General features: G+C 32.7%; 2 protein-coding genes across 3 annotated transcripts; both read left to right on the forward strand.

The window, feature by feature from the left end:
- The first annotated feature begins 6,706 nt into the window (after positions 1–6,706).
- LOC140985400 (uncharacterized) lies at positions 6,707–8,208 on the forward strand. The gene has a single exon (XM_073453253.1). The coding sequence runs from the start codon at positions 6,915–6,917 to the stop codon at positions 7,947–7,949; it is 1,035 nt and encodes a 344-aa protein (XP_073309354.1). The 5' UTR covers positions 6,707–6,914; the 3' UTR covers positions 7,950–8,208.
- Positions 8,209–11,363: 3,155 nt separating this feature from the next.
- On the forward strand, positions 11,364–15,181 carry LOC140984580 (casein kinase II subunit beta-1-like). Of its 2 annotated transcripts, XR_012176640.1 has the most exons (6): positions 11,364–11,826; positions 12,889–13,107; positions 13,790–13,899; positions 13,992–14,157; positions 14,737–14,980; positions 15,096–15,181. XR_012176640.1 is itself a non-coding variant. In XM_073452112.1 (5 exons), the coding sequence occupies exons 1-5, from the start codon at positions 11,574–11,576 to the stop codon at positions 14,865–14,867; spliced, it is 879 nt and encodes a 292-aa protein (XP_073308213.1). In that variant the 5' UTR covers positions 11,364–11,573; the 3' UTR covers positions 14,868–15,181. The 2 variants fall into 2 exon arrangements, 1 of the variants encoding a protein (XP_073308213.1); XM_073452112.1 differs by having other exon boundaries at positions 14,737–15,181.
- Positions 15,182–16,528: the final 1,347 nt, after the last annotated feature.

The following is a 16,528-nucleotide window of genomic DNA, read 5'->3' on the forward strand; positions in this document are numbered from 1 at the left end:
CTGTTTGGCCATTGCGAAATCTTTTTTTTTATTCCTAAAAAAATAAAAAAAAAGCAAATATATAAAACAATATTTCGATTTTTTATGACGTCATGAAACCCTCAGCTTTTGGACATTATCTTTCAATATATATTAAATAATTTCTTAAATTAATATAGCTTTCAAATCACTATATTGAGATAAAATTCGATATATTATTAAATATATATGAAGTCTTGAATACCGCGTGATTGAAAATCAAAGGTCTAGACTTGACTATGAATAATTACTAATTAATTAGGAGTCCTGTTGGTGCAATTCATAAACATAAAATTTATTGTGATATTTTTTGATTCAATTTTGTAAAATAACTTTTTAATTTAGAACATTTATTAAAAAGAATATTATTTTTTATATTAAAAATATTACTTTTTATCATAAATATAGACAGTATTAACTCGTCTCACGAATAAAGATATATAAGATCGTCTCAAAAGAGATCTACTCATTTATAAATTAGTCAAAACATTTTTTGAAATATTATAAAATTATTTTAAATTATAAAAAATCATTTATTCTCTTGCTATTTCTTAATTTCATCAGCACCCGTATTTAATTTATTTTTCTATTCTTTCATTTTTTTTTCTTCTTCTTTTTTTCGCTACAGCAGTACGTATTTTTTTCATGATTACATATTTTTTTTAAAAAAAAAACCAACATTTTTTAAATATTATAAAGATAGGTTTACTCGATATTCCGTTTTTAAATTATATCAATTAGGATATATTAAAGTGATACTTTTGTAACTAAAATAATAAAAATTTGACTTGGTAAGTCATCCGAGAGCTAGACTCTTCATAGATATTTAATTCAATTAATTAATTAATATACGATAGTAAAGCATTGACTTTGACTAGTTGCATTTCCTTGGAACAATTTGTACGCACTCATGCTATATAACACACACAAATTATACAAATTCTAAGCTACCAATTTAAATTCCAGTGATTAATTTACTCAGCCATGGAAGGTTACGGCACCACCACTCAACGCCTATCCACCCCAACTCCGCCACCTTCCGCCTCCCACGACCACCGCAAAGAATCGAATGATTCAGCAAAAACCTTTTACACTTTCACTTTTTCATTCCCCTTCAACATCCCCTCAACTCCAGAATCAGCAGCAGCAAGAATCATAAAGAACCTAGGAAAATTCAGCTTATATTATGCTATATTCGTGTGGACTGTTCTCTTCATAACCCTCGTGCCTCAACGCAAGGTCTCGATCGTATATCTGGTTGCCACTACGGAAGTGGCGTTCCTATATGTTCTTTTGCTCCGTGCCTTCCCTAGTTCTGCTTTGCTTCACAAGATAATAGACAGGAGATTCGTGTTGTTACTTCTGTTTGTTGTATGCGGGGTTGAGATGATTCTTACACGTGCCGGGATTCATTTTTTCGTGACGATTGCTGCTACAGTTCCTGTTGTTGTTCTTCATGCAGTGTTGAGCAAGACTGAAGGAGGTTTTGTGAATTTGGATGTTGAAAATCTCGAGGGTTTGGTCGGTCAGAGGGTTGAGAACTTGGTGTGATATCGATCGTACTGGTGGGTTTAGGGAATGGACTTTACTTTTTGTGTGTTCATTTGAATAAGATCAAGTTGTGGAGAATGTTTTTGTTGTATACGGAAAATTGTAATAAATAAATCAAATTTTCGTTTTTATTATTATTAATTTTTGTCTATGCGTGCTATGCTTTGAGTTCTTTTTGAAGTAGTCATTTTCTATCTTTTGTGTGGGCATATTCTGTGTGTGCAAAGAGAGACGGTCTCCTTACCCTTATTTCATTAAGAAAATATATAATTATTTTAGCAAAATGTCCTCCTTTAATTTAATTAGATTTTAATCAAAACCCCGTGGTCTCACTAATTCTTAAACATGAGTTTCTTTAATTTAATTTTTTTTTAAAAAAAAAACTACCAGCCCATGCCAGATCCACAGACACCAATTGTTCAATAAAAATTATTTTAATAGTTTTTTGAAAATATCAATAATGAAATTACGCCCCTCTAATGGAATTTTCTTGCTCTGTCTCTAGGTGTAAATTAATGGATTGAGTCCGCTAGTGAGTCATATTACTCATGCTCACTTACGGAGCAGCTTGAGCTTAATTTAAGGCAAAAACTTGTGTGAGATGGTCTAACGGGTCGTATTTTGTGAGACGGATCTCTTATTTGGGTCATCCATGAAAAATTATTACTTTTTATGTTAAGAGTATTACTTTTTATTGTGAATATCGGTAGGGTTGACCCGTCTCACAGATAAAGATTTGTGAGATCGTCTCACAAAAGAGCTACTCTTTAATACCATTAATTTGAAGGATGTGGTGAGCCAACTCGTGATTTTTCTTATTATACTATAGTAATAAAAAAACCATTAAGTTGATTGTTCCATTTGATTTCAGTTGTCATTAAAATAACAAATCATGTTCATATTACAATGTACGACTCCCTGGTTTTGGCTATTTAGCTTACGGTAGGAATCTGACTGTTGATTAATTTCTACTGTGAATGTCTGCAGAAATTTGGTTGCTGTAAAAGAATTAGGGTCGAGCTTCCCTTTGTAGTCATCAATGAATTCTTGTTGGGTCGATGAAATCAAAAGGGTCAAAACAAAAATTCTTGCGAGACGAGACACTCTCGGGTCATTTTTGTTTCTTATATCTTATTTGGTCATTCATAAAAAATATTATTTTTTATTGTAAATATAAATATGGTTAACTCGTCGTACGAATAAAGATTTATGAGATCGTTTTACGATAAACCTATGAGTTGGGAGGTGGATAAAATATTGAAATCCAAGAGACTCGACCACCACATATATTGGTTGGTTAGTAACCGCGTCTTTTGAAACTCAGCAGACCTCAATAATTTGACTATGAATATTTACGGGTAATTTGGGGTTCATTATCTTTAATTTTATTTATTTGACATTTATATCTCTTTTAATATGAGTGTCAAAATCAGACACGACTCACCAACCCGTCACGGTTCAACCCAAAAAAAATCAGGTTTGTGTTTGGGGTTTTTGGGTTCGGATCAGATCGCGTTGTACCCGATAGCTGACCCGAAAAAATGATCGGGTTGTGTTGGGTTCGAGTTGACCCAAAAATTTTAATTTTTTTAATAATTAATAAATATTGCTTGCATTTTATATATTGTATGTCTGAAAAAATATTTATTGTATATTTATTTCATAAATTTTGGTAATTTAATATTTATTTTGAACATTTTTTATTTTTTAAACAATTGTTTATTTGATTTAGTAAATATATTTTATTTTTCTACAATTAGATTTTCAAATTTAAATAATATATATGACGGATATTTTGTTATTATGTGTTTAAATTAAAAAAAATTATATCTTTGAATTTTATTTAATTTTATTTAAAAAAATTCAAAATCCTGTTGATCGGATTGATTCGGGTTCGGGTTGAATGTTTTCGGGTTGACTCGGGTTCGGGTTGAGCAATTTTTGAATAGTATTATTGTTCGACCCGACCCGACCCGACCCACCCGAATTAACACCCTTATCTTTTAACACATTATAATTTTTACATTTGATAAAAAAATCTGATTGTGAAATGTACAAAATATAGGAGAGGCGAATGAAAATAAAACGAACATTTACTATTTAATAATTAAGAGTTTTGGTTCAATTTATAAATTAGTTAAAACTTTTTATCAAATATTATAGAATTATTTTAAAATTATCATAACAACATCAATATTTATCCTAATCTCCTATACTAGTATGAGTAGGTATATTGTGAGATAGTTTCACGAATCTTTATCTGTGAGACGGGTCAACTCTACCTATATTCACAATAAAAAGTAATAATCTTAGCATAAAAAATAATAATTTTTTATGAATGAACTAAATAAGAGATCCGTCTCACAAAATACGACACGTGAGACCGTCTCACACAAGTTTTTGTCTACTAGTATTTAATCAATATTTTTTCCTTTTAGATTTTCCTTTTCTTCTCTAGCAGTATAGAATCAAAATTTTAAACTTAATTTTTCACGACTCTATATTTTTGCATAATTTTTTTTTAAAATAAAATCAACATTTTTGGAACATTATAAAGATAAGTTTTTAACGTACGTATATGAATGAATTAGGACAAGATGATCAACATAGAATATATAATTTTTTTCTTGGAGTTGGGGGAGATCGAGGTGTATTACCTTTGAATTTCAAAGTGGATAATTCATTTTAAATCTGATATTTTTGTATCACATGAGTTAAAAACAAAATATCAAATGAGTTAAAAAACATCGAAGTTATATATTATAGGAAAGTAAACAAAACTATAAATAAATTTGAGTTAGCATTCGAGTGGGTCTCATGTGAGACCGTCTCACGGATCTTAATTTGTGAGACGGGTCAATCCTATCCATATTCACAATAAAAAGTAATAATCTTAGCATAAAAAGTAATACTTTTTCATGGATGATCCAAATAAAAGACCCGTCTCACAAATACGACCCGTGAGATCGTCTCACACAAATTTTTGCGGTTAGCATTCTTCCCTGAGAGCATGCATCTTCCTGGAAACCAAGGGTCGTACGATCGATAAGTTTAGCATTGACTTTTAATAGTAGTATTTCCTTGGAACAATTTGTATACGCAATCATGCTATAAATTTAATATATACAAATATAACATACTCAAGCACGCACAAAAATTATACACACTCTTTAGTTAAGCTACCAATTTCTTCGTTTAAATTCCACTAATGAAACTCAGCCATGGCAGGTTACGGCACCACCATTCACTCCGCCACTTTTGTTGGAGTATTATTTTCTCGTACTTAAAAGACGTAATGTGAGTTTAAAAAAATTTTGTTTTGAAGTTTAAAACATTCATTTAAATACAGAATGTCATTTTAAAAAAAATCATATACATTAATGTCAATTAATTATGGTTTGAGAACATTCAATGGGGTGATAATAAATTATTAACTAATCAATCCTAATTACACATTAGTCCCACCCAACTAAACAGCTAGCCCGAAAAATTAATTAACGAAGTACTGGAGTGGTTAACTCAAATTATTCATAATTTTCTCAAAAACTAGGTGTCTATGCCTTATATATATGATTAATATTATTTTAACTGTATTATTTATTAACTCGGCCCTAGTAAATTTTTTATAACCCATCAATTTTTTTAGATATTTAAGGCATTGTTTGATGCGAATATAAGACATAATTAGTTGATTACACATATTTATTTCATCCAACGTTTGACTCGAATTCTTCAAATTATTAAAGTTATCAATCATTATGTTATCCGTGTATCTCATACATCATATCTAAAGAACCGAATTATAAATACTTTACTTTATCTTTCAAGTTAATTAATGTTATATTTTCAGGTACTAGAACAATGCTTAAACCAAATAGGCTGTTAATTTGTATAAATAGATGAAACATACACCAGATTAAAACAGAAAATTTGGACCATAAGCATATATGGTCGATGTGATCAAAACCAGATCAAACAAATATTATCGATTTAGCGAAAACCGAACCAAACTTCGACTTGGTTTTGATAATCAAATTTAATTTTTGCTCAGATAAATTTTTTGATATATTTAAACATAACAAAAGATCTTGAATAATAGTAAATTCGGATCTTGCAAGAAGATTTAAAATTCTTCAATTTGAAATGATTGGTTTTTAGTCGAATACGATTTGAAGTTGTGCATGTGCATGTGCCAACTTGAGAGAGATGTAGGCAATAGCAACTCGAAAATGTTATAATTAGAATTATTTTATTACACAATGTAAAATTCAAATTTTATATTAATTTAATACGTACCTTAAATGCAAAAAACTTAATTTTTTTCTAATTAACATTTATGGGTCCATTGAGCTTTCCATTTATATAAACAATACAAAAATTCATATCTGAAGATAGGATCAATTTAGCATAAATATAATATTGTTTCATGAATCGTGTCGCGTTGGTGATCCGTATCACAAAATTGATCTGTAAGTCGGTCTCTCATGAATTTTGTGGTATTAGAAACACCTTGAGCTCCATCAAATCTTAGTTCCATTGCATGAATCTTGTCATTATATACATGTCCATATTGTTTCCCTGGATTCAAATTTTTTTGGATTATTTCATGATTGATTCACGGAAAAAAAACATATGTTTTTTAAAAATATTTTTTCTAAAGAAAAATGTCGAATCGCAACCGAAAACCATAAAAGAAAGTTACGATTAAGAGTTGAAATTTTTTTAACACCTTTGTCATGTCTATTTAAATTGGGTAAGATGGATTTTTTTTGTCATACAAGTCAATTTTATGAGACAAATCTCTTATCTACCTAAATCAACCCATCAAAAATACTATTGTGATGTCAAAAATATTAATTTTTCACTCTAATTAATAATATGCAAGACCTCAAATTATATAGGCTACAAAAGAAAAATAATAGGAAAAATATTATTAAATATAGATGCATACTTATATAATTGGGACAACGACAAATATCAAGACTGATTATTTAATTTAAAATAAATTTTATTTTAAATAATTTTCAAACTTCTACTTATATTTTCAGATATTTAAAAATTTGTTAAAACTACGTAGAATAAGTTTTTTCAAATGATATCGTAATATAATATCAAATCAAATATGACGAGCGTTCTAAAGACAAGGCGCATTTTAGCACCCCTGCACCACGTTAGCCTCCCGACCCTGAGCGGTGGCCACTCATCTTGGTAGATTCCCTACCTAAGTCAGCCCCGCCCGCCGCCCCCGCTCCTCCCTTTCAACAAAATTTGACCCACCCACCATCTGTCATTCATTATGCCCTCACAACCACCCTCTCCTCCGCCACATCTCAACACACGCACCCATGGCTACCATCATATCCCCTTCCTCTTCCTCCCCCCGTGATGATGACAATATTCCCACCGCCACTCTTGCCCTCCCCTCCATTGCTATTGCCGCGGCCGCGTCCACGTCTCGCCGCCTCCCGCCGCCTTGCTGGTCCCCGGAGGAAACTCTCGTCCTCATCGATGCCTACAAAGAGAAATGGTACTCTCTGAACCGCGGAAACCTCAGGGCCAACCACTGGCAGGAGGTGGCCGATGACGTCGCGTCACACTTCCACGCCAGCCCCCCCAAGACCTCCGTGCAGTGTCGGCACAAGATGGAGAAGCTTCGGAAGCGTTACCGCGCCGAGATCCAAAGAGCCGCCGCTCACGGAGGCGTCCGCCGCTTCTCCTCGTCGTGGGCGCACTTCCAGAGCATGCACGCCATGGAAAAGGGTCATAATAACCCAACTCCGCCTTCCTCGGACGATGAAGAAGATGATTTTGGCCATAAAAACGGCGTCAAGCGCATTAACGATCTGTATAATAAGAATCAGAAGGGTGTTGATCAAGGCCCTGCAAATAATGGGTCTTCATCCGGATTCCGAATCAAGATCCCGGGTATGGTATCAGCAGGGCCCGCCTCGTCGAAAGTGTACAGTAGATTCAACGACGTTGATGAACCATATCATAATAACCCTAACCCTAGATTTACTAATTCTGTTGCTACTGGCTACGGGACTTCTAGCATGATTCCGGGGGATGGGTTTTTTAGGAGTAGTGAATTGGGGAAAAGTGCTGCTCAGATTTCAAACGCAAAAACAGATGATGCTGCTGGTATGGGTGAGATTGTGGAGGCTATACAAGCCCTGGGAGAGGGGATCATGAGAACGGAGAAGGTAAAAATGGACATGATGCGGCAGATGGAGGAATCGAGAATGCAGATGGAGTTGAAGAGGACGGAAATGATACTCGAATCACAACAGAGGATCGTGGAGGCATTTGCTAGGACAATTTCCGAGAGACGTGCCAAAAAGGCGAGAAAATTGTCCTCTCCTCAGCATCACGAAAGTTGAGTAGGAGCTGGATTATGAGTAGTTTGGAAGATAGTGATCTCTTTTGTGCTCAACATCCGAGTGCAGCTGCTATTGGTACTAAAAATGGAGTTGTTGTTAAGACTTTGAGCTGCTTATTTGTTAGGGATTGCTATTTTTCTGTGAACTTGTTGAGCAAAGAGTGTCAAACATGTAGGTAACTTGGAAGTTCAATTTTCTTTCTTTAATTTTGATTGGGAATATGATGGCTTGTTCTTAAGTTGATTTACTTGAACTTGCACTGCGTCCAAAAGCTATCTTCTCATTTGAATGTTTACATTAGAGCTTGTCATTCTTGAATATGTGAACTTAACCGAATGTTGGAGACTTCAGCTCTCACGAGTATGGAAAGTCACCGCCCGGTTTTTAAGCGTGATATCACCTACATCTCTGTTGGAGTGAAAGAGGTGGATATCATATATCTTTTGCTGAAAATCAACTTAAAGATCCAGAAATCAATGGGATACCGCATTCTCATGTATGCGTACAATCTAGTAAACCCAAAGTGATAAAAGGAAAAAGATTATTTGTTCTGTACGATAAGCTTGGTTCACATCACAAGTTTTCAGAATGGAGAACCACTGCGGCACTGCCTTTTCTGATCTTAAAACCTTACCAGACTAGTAAGTTTATCTTTCAACATTCTAGAATTATTCCCCGAACTAGACTATGCAGATGGATCAATCATTGCCATGATTCCTCCATAGCAGATCATGCATTTTATTCACACACTGACTTGTATTATTTTTCCTCGGTGATCAAGTTCATGTTCTGTTGCTTATTGAGGGTAAAAAAATGCCATTGTTATTCTTATATTTACATGTTCTTGAAATTGAGCTCATCAAATCTTCTGTAGATTAACTTAGCTATGGCTTATACAATACTGCATATTAATGCATCAGAGAACATAGATTTCTTATCTGCATTTTTTTAAAATGCATTACGAATATCATCATTTGCGGTTGATCAAAATTCCAAATCTTACTCGTGCTATCTTTGTTTAATATTATCAGCACAATAGTTGAGTTCAAGCTACTCAAGGAACTCTATCTAACAATTGATCTATTAACATATATTTTGATATATTATCACTATCAACATTAATATTAATCATGTGTTAATCATGTGTTGAGATATGAACACTTGGATATACGAGTGAGATATCAACGTAAACGTAGCATATCATCAACCGCCGTGTAGAGTTCTATTTTGTCCTTGCTCGAATGTGCTCCGGAAATTTGTATTTGCAACTCTTAATTTTTCCGACTCTCCTATTTATTTGTCCGGCTGAGTGCGTGAGTTTTATTTTATTTCTTTAGGTGAATGCCAACATGGTTTGTATTATAAATAATTTTTTTTGAGTTTTTAGTAGAAGATAAATAATACGATATATATAAAAAAACTAATCTTTTGGACACCTTTATGAACATCACTGAGGTGACGTCTACCTATTAAATGTACATACAGTTTCACAGTGGGTGTCCATAAGATCTAACATTTCGAATCCAATTTTTTTTTTTTTTTAAATAAAGGTTTCAAAGACTTTTACTTTTTTTTTAAAGTCTCCTTCTGGTCAGGCTTGGGTAAAATTTTATTTAGGACGTGAGTTGGGCTCTAGATGTTGAACTTTGTGTGGAGAATTTTGGTTTTTTAGGGTTTTCGTTGGAGAATATAAGTTTAGGTGTTGAATAAATTCTCTGACGGCACGGAATCTGAAATTATTCCCCGAATTCTCCATATCAATTTGTTCCCATTAAAAAATTGGTGAAATAAAGACAAAAGCCATTCAATTTGAAAATAACATAAATTTTTATAATTATTTTAATTGTACAAGCACTCAACGAGTGTAAAAAAAACACTAGTAATAATAATGATGATAAGGCTAGATTAAAATATTACGTTAAATTTAATATACATTGTATGGAGAAAATTGTTTTATTTTAAAAATAAATAATGTTTAGATTATATATGTAATTCGATCCTATCTTTGTTTATATATTTTTTTTTTTTATTAAGAGTGATATAGTCATCTAAAAATTTTAATATATAAATAAAGATAAGATTGAATGGATACTAAAAAATGGACTGTAGGAGTCAAGGAGTTGGTATATATACTGTTATTGATGAAATGGACTTATCGGAAGATGGATTGGATTCCAGTTCCACCCCATGAGACTTGAGGCACAAAAAATATCTTGAGAAACCAACAAGAATACAATAAATGGTGAACATGTGATTTTGTGTGTGCCTACACACGCGCGCGCACACACACACTATTAATAAAAAGAGAGGTGTATTTTCTTAATTGATTTTTTTTTATTGTTTCGAAATTTTCAAAATTATGGTATGCCTGAATTATAGTTAAATAAAATTGTAATATATAATAATTTCAAAATAAGTACTACTAGTCACTAATTTTTATAAATGTGATATTACCTCTATTTGAATGTAAATCAAATTAATTAAAAAATACTATGCAAGTACTCAACGCGTACAAAAAGACACTAGTTAGTGTGTGTGTGTGTGTTTTTTTTTTTTTTTCATCCATAGACGCACACTAGATAATTCATAAAAGGCATAATTGCATTCGAACCCTTTTAAAATTCAAAATGTGCATACCAAGGCACTAGAGATTGGCATGTGAACTAAAAAATTTGAGTTTCTCTCAAATTGTTGGGAAGTAAGAGGAAGCGAAACAAGTTAGACTGATTCGAAAATTATGCCAAGTTCGATGATTTTCCTTTGGGCAAAAACTTGTGTGAGACGGTCTCACATGAGACTCACTCTTTCCTTTGATGTAATATGTAGTTCAACTTTTTTTCATTTATTTATAGAATTGTTCTTAAATATAATTTTAATCTGATTTACAATTCAAAGCTATCACAAATTCTTATTTACAGAGATTTACATTTCATCTATGCATGTGATAATATTTGTTCATGATTCAATGTATACTTTCGTTTTCACGATCTTTAACTTATCTCGTATTTTTTAACAAGTTTCACGAACTAACTTCACTTTTATATAATTACTTTTATATCTTTTCATTATCATATGATTCTGAATAAATATTTAGAAATTTTAGAAATATAGCAATAAATAGTTGAAATTTTTTTGATCTTATATCATGGATCTCGATTTGAAAACTTTGTTAAAAATCATCGAATATTTAACAAACTAAATGGATACAAAATTCACGTACTTTGTCCAATTTTTTTTACAACGATGAAACCTATCACTACTATTTTTCGATACATATCGAGTAAACTTTGTGGATGTAGTTTGCATGCATCTATAAAAATATGGATGGTGTGATCAAAGAATTAAGATTTGCAGGGGACAATTGTTTATTTTTTGGGTTGGGAAATAAAATTAATTTTACTACATAATTTTGGAGGAAAACCGAGAAAAAAATCTGAAAAGGAAAAACAAACAACTCCACTCCAAGCTCCAGCTGAACCATTGGCTCTCTCTCTCTTTCCCCTTTGTGTAACGAGAAAGGGAACCCTAGTTTTCTCCGTCTCGTTCTTGCGCGGCGTACGTACTGCACGAATCTATGCAGTTGGGTTGATAGTGGGTTCGGTCCTTCTTCTTCTTCTGATATAGATGAATATGTACAGAGATCGAGGGGGTGGTGGTTCATCCAAGGGCGGAGCAGATTTGCTGGATCGGAAGCGAATCAACGATGCGTTGGACAAACATCTGGAGAGGTCTTCTCCTTCTACATCTAGAAACAAGGGTGCTGCCGTTACCGCCACGTCGACCTCCGCTGTCACCGCGGCTACAGGAAAGGGTATTGAACAACGGGAAAATAGATCTTCATCTACCATCAATACTAGCAAGAACAAATGCTCCGATGGTAATTTTGTTATTTTGTTGGGGTTGATCTTTTTACTGAACTATTTTGGAGCCTGGGTGATTTTCTTTTCCTGTGCCTTTTTTGTAATTGTTTTTAAATTTAGTGCGTTTTTTGTTACTGTTTCTCATGATTTTCTTGTCTTTCTGTAGTTTGTGAAATTCAAGTGATTCTGTATTAATAACTGTTCTTTATGTGAAATTGGTAGATCTGGATCACATGATAGATAAGACATTCTGAAGTTGTCAGTAAGGTTTTGAATCCGCGGATATCATTGTTGACGAATTAATTTCCCAAATAAAACTGACTTTTGTGAAGTTATTTGTAATTTGATCTAAACATGATTATTCTAGTTATTTCATGGTAATTAAAAGCTCGAGGCGCATTTAAGTGCTCAAGTGTCTTCTTTGGGCTTTAAGCGCAAAACGAAACTTACGCCTTAATAAATTGCTGTAAATTAAATATTCTAAAAATATTAAAATGTTATGAGATTTCTTTATAAAAAATATGAAACTCGAGGTATCAAATATTGTAATCGACATCTTCATCTTCCAAATATCAAATGTTAAATGCAAGGGCAAAGGGCGTAGACGGGCAGAGCCGCAGAGGAAACTCGGGGCAGAGGCTACATGATGATATCAGGGTTTCCTCTGTTCTTTGTATACGGAGGAGAAATCACGCTTTTAAGGGGCGATTTCTCATCTCTCACCTTTTTCCCGTTATTTTGTAGTAGCTGCTATTTACAGAATAGGATTCTTGAGCGAATAGAATACATTGAGTCAGATTGACAAAAGAGAATGCCTTTTAGAATCTTTTATTTCCTTGCATTTGAGACTGGATTTTCCTTTTTTGTGCACATCACCACACGCCTTGCACTCAAGTGCAGAGTGAATGACATTCAATGATGTGATCTGCAGTGGATTCTTTTCCATGCATGCACATAAGAATCTGGTTTTGTACACTTATGGACTGACATGAATCTGGTTTTGTACACTTAGGAAAGACATTTTTTTTTGTTTGTGTGCTGTGTATGAAAGAACTTGATTTTGAATGCCTTTTTTTCAGAGGAGTCTGAGACAGACAGTGAAGAGTCTGATGTCAGTGGCTCTGATGGGGATGATACATCTTGGATTTCATGGTTTTGCAACTTGCGAGGAAACGAGTTCTTCTGTGAAGTTGATGATGAGTACATTCAAGATGATTTTAACCTTTGTGGATTGAGCAGTCAGGTTCCCTATTATGATTATGCGCTTGACCTAATTCTGGACGTTGAATCTTCTCATGGTAAGCATATTGGTGTCATTAACCTTTTAAAAATGTCGTTTTAAGTTTTTTTGTGTTGAAATAAACCTAATTATGTTAGGTCTGGTGTAAGCACTCTGTTGTATGAATTGTTTTAAAATGAAATGGAGCTTTGTTCCTTTAATGGCTTGGACCTGTTAGTTAAGGTTATAATTTGCAGGATCATAATTCCACGTGGCTGTCAAGATGGGCCTAATATGCCAATGACTAAACTCTCTTGAGTTGTTCCAGTACTTTGTTGAGCCAATCTCTAACAGCTTCAGAACCTTTTTGAGTGAAGCTCGAGCTTTAAAGCCTTGGGATTGTTTACTTGTCAAATTTTTGAGCACTAATAGTAGAATTGTCATTATTTTTACTTTTTATTTATTTATAGAACTTTAATAGGCGAAGAGGGAGACCCCAAAAAACTTGGATAATAACAGTTAAGCATGATATGTATTATCTACATATAGATGATATAATTAGAGACATCACAGTCGCGTAGGAGGATTCATGTTGTCGACTCCAGTTGTTGGGATAAAAACTTGTGTGTTGTATTATCTATTTTATTATTCTACTTCTAATTTTATCATAACTTACATATTTATACAATTAATTAATAATTAATTATACAAAAATTGAAAAGTATTTTCATCGGTATCATCGTCATGATGGCTTCATGTAGGTGATATGTTTACTGAGGAACAGAATGAATTGGTTGAATCAGCTGCGGAAATGCTCTACGGCCTGATTCATGTCAGATACATTTTGACAACCAAGGGAATGGCTGCAATGGTAACATGATTGAGTTTTTTTATTTATAGGTTAACTATTGTTCTCTTTGTGTTGGTTAAGTCTCCTATAACTTGAGTTTAATCTTAAAACAGTTGGAGAAGTACAAAAGCTACGACTTTGGAAGATGTCCAAGAGTTTACTGCTCTGGACAGCCTTGCCTTCCAGTCGGACAATCAGACGTCCCCCGCTCAAGTACCGTGAAGATATACTGTCCCAAATGTGAAGATATTTACTACCCCCGATCGAAGTACCAAGGCAGTATCCTTACATTGTACTCTTGCTTTGATTCTTTAATTGCATTGTTCATTTGCATTTTAGTATCGGGTGCATCTTTCCATTCAGACTTTATCCCTTCACTCTTTATCTGGCATATGCGTTCAAGTTCTTGGTATTTTCATGGAAATGCGCGTATGATGAAATAACAAGGGAATATAAGTGCCATGTTCATGGTCAAATCCCATATTTATGTGAATTTCGATCTATATAAGCTATTTCTCTGTATTTTTATGCACAAACAACTGAAAAACATTATGCCCTGTCTATTCCAATCATTTGATGGACAATTCCACCCTCCCTACAAGCATGATAGGAAATTTAAATAAGTTGGATATTGAATGGTGTGCTTTGGCAATGAAGATTAACAACTCTCATATCATTTGCATTTTATATCCTTGTATGAATCGTGTTATAAAATCTTTATAATAGTCGACGGAGAGGCACTCAATGATGGAACTGTTGAAGTATGGTTCCTTGATTTATGTTGTTTCAAAGAGCTTCCCTTATTGATGGTTTGAAACCATTTACGTAGTTTAGATACAGTTTCCTTGACTGTCAAAGATATTGATGGATCGTATTTCGGAACAACATTCCCACATCTGTTCCTGATGACTTATGGACATCTCAAGCCACAAAAGCCGACACAGAGCTATGTTCCCAGAGTCTTTGGCTTCAAGCTCCACAAGCCTTGACGGGCTAGCTCTCGCTTCTCTGCCATCGAGCTCATAATTCTTATTTTATTACTCATTTGGTCTCTACAATACACAAGGGATTTTAAGCTCGCCCACCCGAAATGCTCCAGCAGGTATTGATGCGTCAAGTTGCTTAACTGATGCAGAAGCTATAGTTCATATGTCGAGTAAATTAACCATTAAATTTCAGGGCTCGTGTAAGTTTTTCTTGTTAACTTTCGTTTTCAGGTCGCGAACTAGGACGTCTGAGTGCATACTTAAATTTATGTCAGCCTTGTGGTTTGTGCTTATTTAAACATGGGCAGATTACACAAGTGGATGGCACATGCTTATCTTTTTTAAAAAACAAAAACAAATTAAGAAAATTAAACCGATCTTGAATCGTTTTCAACACTTTTGTGGAATATTTTTAGTGCTTCGTTCTTTCGAGAGATTAGAAACCAACCAATCAAAAAAATTTGTTGGAAAGATTATGTTGTTCGGTTACAAAAGTTATTTTAAAAAAAAATTTAAAAAGTATTTTTTTATAAATTATAATTTTTGAATTTTGAGTTTTTTTTACTTTTAAATTTCAATATTTATCCAACCTTTTTTAAAATAAAAACCATTTTAAAGAACTGAATTTATTTAAAGATTTTTTTTAAAGCTGTAATTTATGTATCCAAACATGTTAAATGAATATACCTTCTATTTTCAAAAAATAGATGTACCTTCCGATTAAGGTTCAAAGGTAAAATTTTGAAGGCTTGTTAAATTTGTACGCTAACTATCATCACTTAGGGTAGGAGCATTTTCAAGTTTAAGCAAACGAGAATTGATATCTCTATACCTTGCAATTTTTATTGGCCACTGATAACAAACAGTATATGATCTATTTTCAAACCGAATTTTTTTATTTTTAAATCTTTTTAAAGAGACCATTTTCGATCTAGATTGAATTAAACTATCTTGTATTAAATTAGATCTAGATCTAATTCAAGCTATCATGGATTAAGTTGCTTAATGTAAAAGTTGTTCGATCAAATATAATATATTATGATCGTTAGACCCCTTTGATGAGAACATCTTAAAATAAAATTATTTTATTATTTAACATCAAGATCTTGGGTTTATGACGAAGTAAGTTTCTGGTTCTAAACTCAATTTTAGTTACTTATTTGGTATTATATATTTATTTGTTTGTTTGGATTTTCTATTAAATAAATTGAATTATATGTAACACAAGATATCAAGTCCCACAAAATTGAGATTATCGTAAGCAAAACAAAGGTCAAAATTTGAAATTTTGATGTTAGATAAACTATAAGCCACTGTCGACAATATGTGTATANGATTAGTTTAATATGCTGATTACTTAAAAAAATAATATTTTATTTAAATATTTTCCATATAAATCAACTCGACTGTTTATTATTATTTTTTTAAAAAATCAATTAATCGTAAAAACCTGATATTTAAATTAAAACGGATATATTCTGGGGTCCTATGAAACATATATCAATAAATAATGAAATTTTAGTGTCGTTAAATTAATATATATCTAAACCCAACCCTGAATTAAATTTGATTTATTTAAAACCTCCGAAAAAAATAATAAAAAAAATATCAACTTGTTCTTCAGAAATTAATAAATCAAATCAACTTGTTCTTTAAAAAACTTG

This window comes from Primulina huaijiensis, chromosome 9, assembly GCF_012295235.1.
Source record: "Primulina huaijiensis isolate GDHJ02 chromosome 9, ASM1229523v2, whole genome shotgun sequence".
Taxonomy (NCBI): Eukaryota; Viridiplantae; Streptophyta; class Magnoliopsida; order Lamiales; family Gesneriaceae; genus Primulina; species Primulina huaijiensis.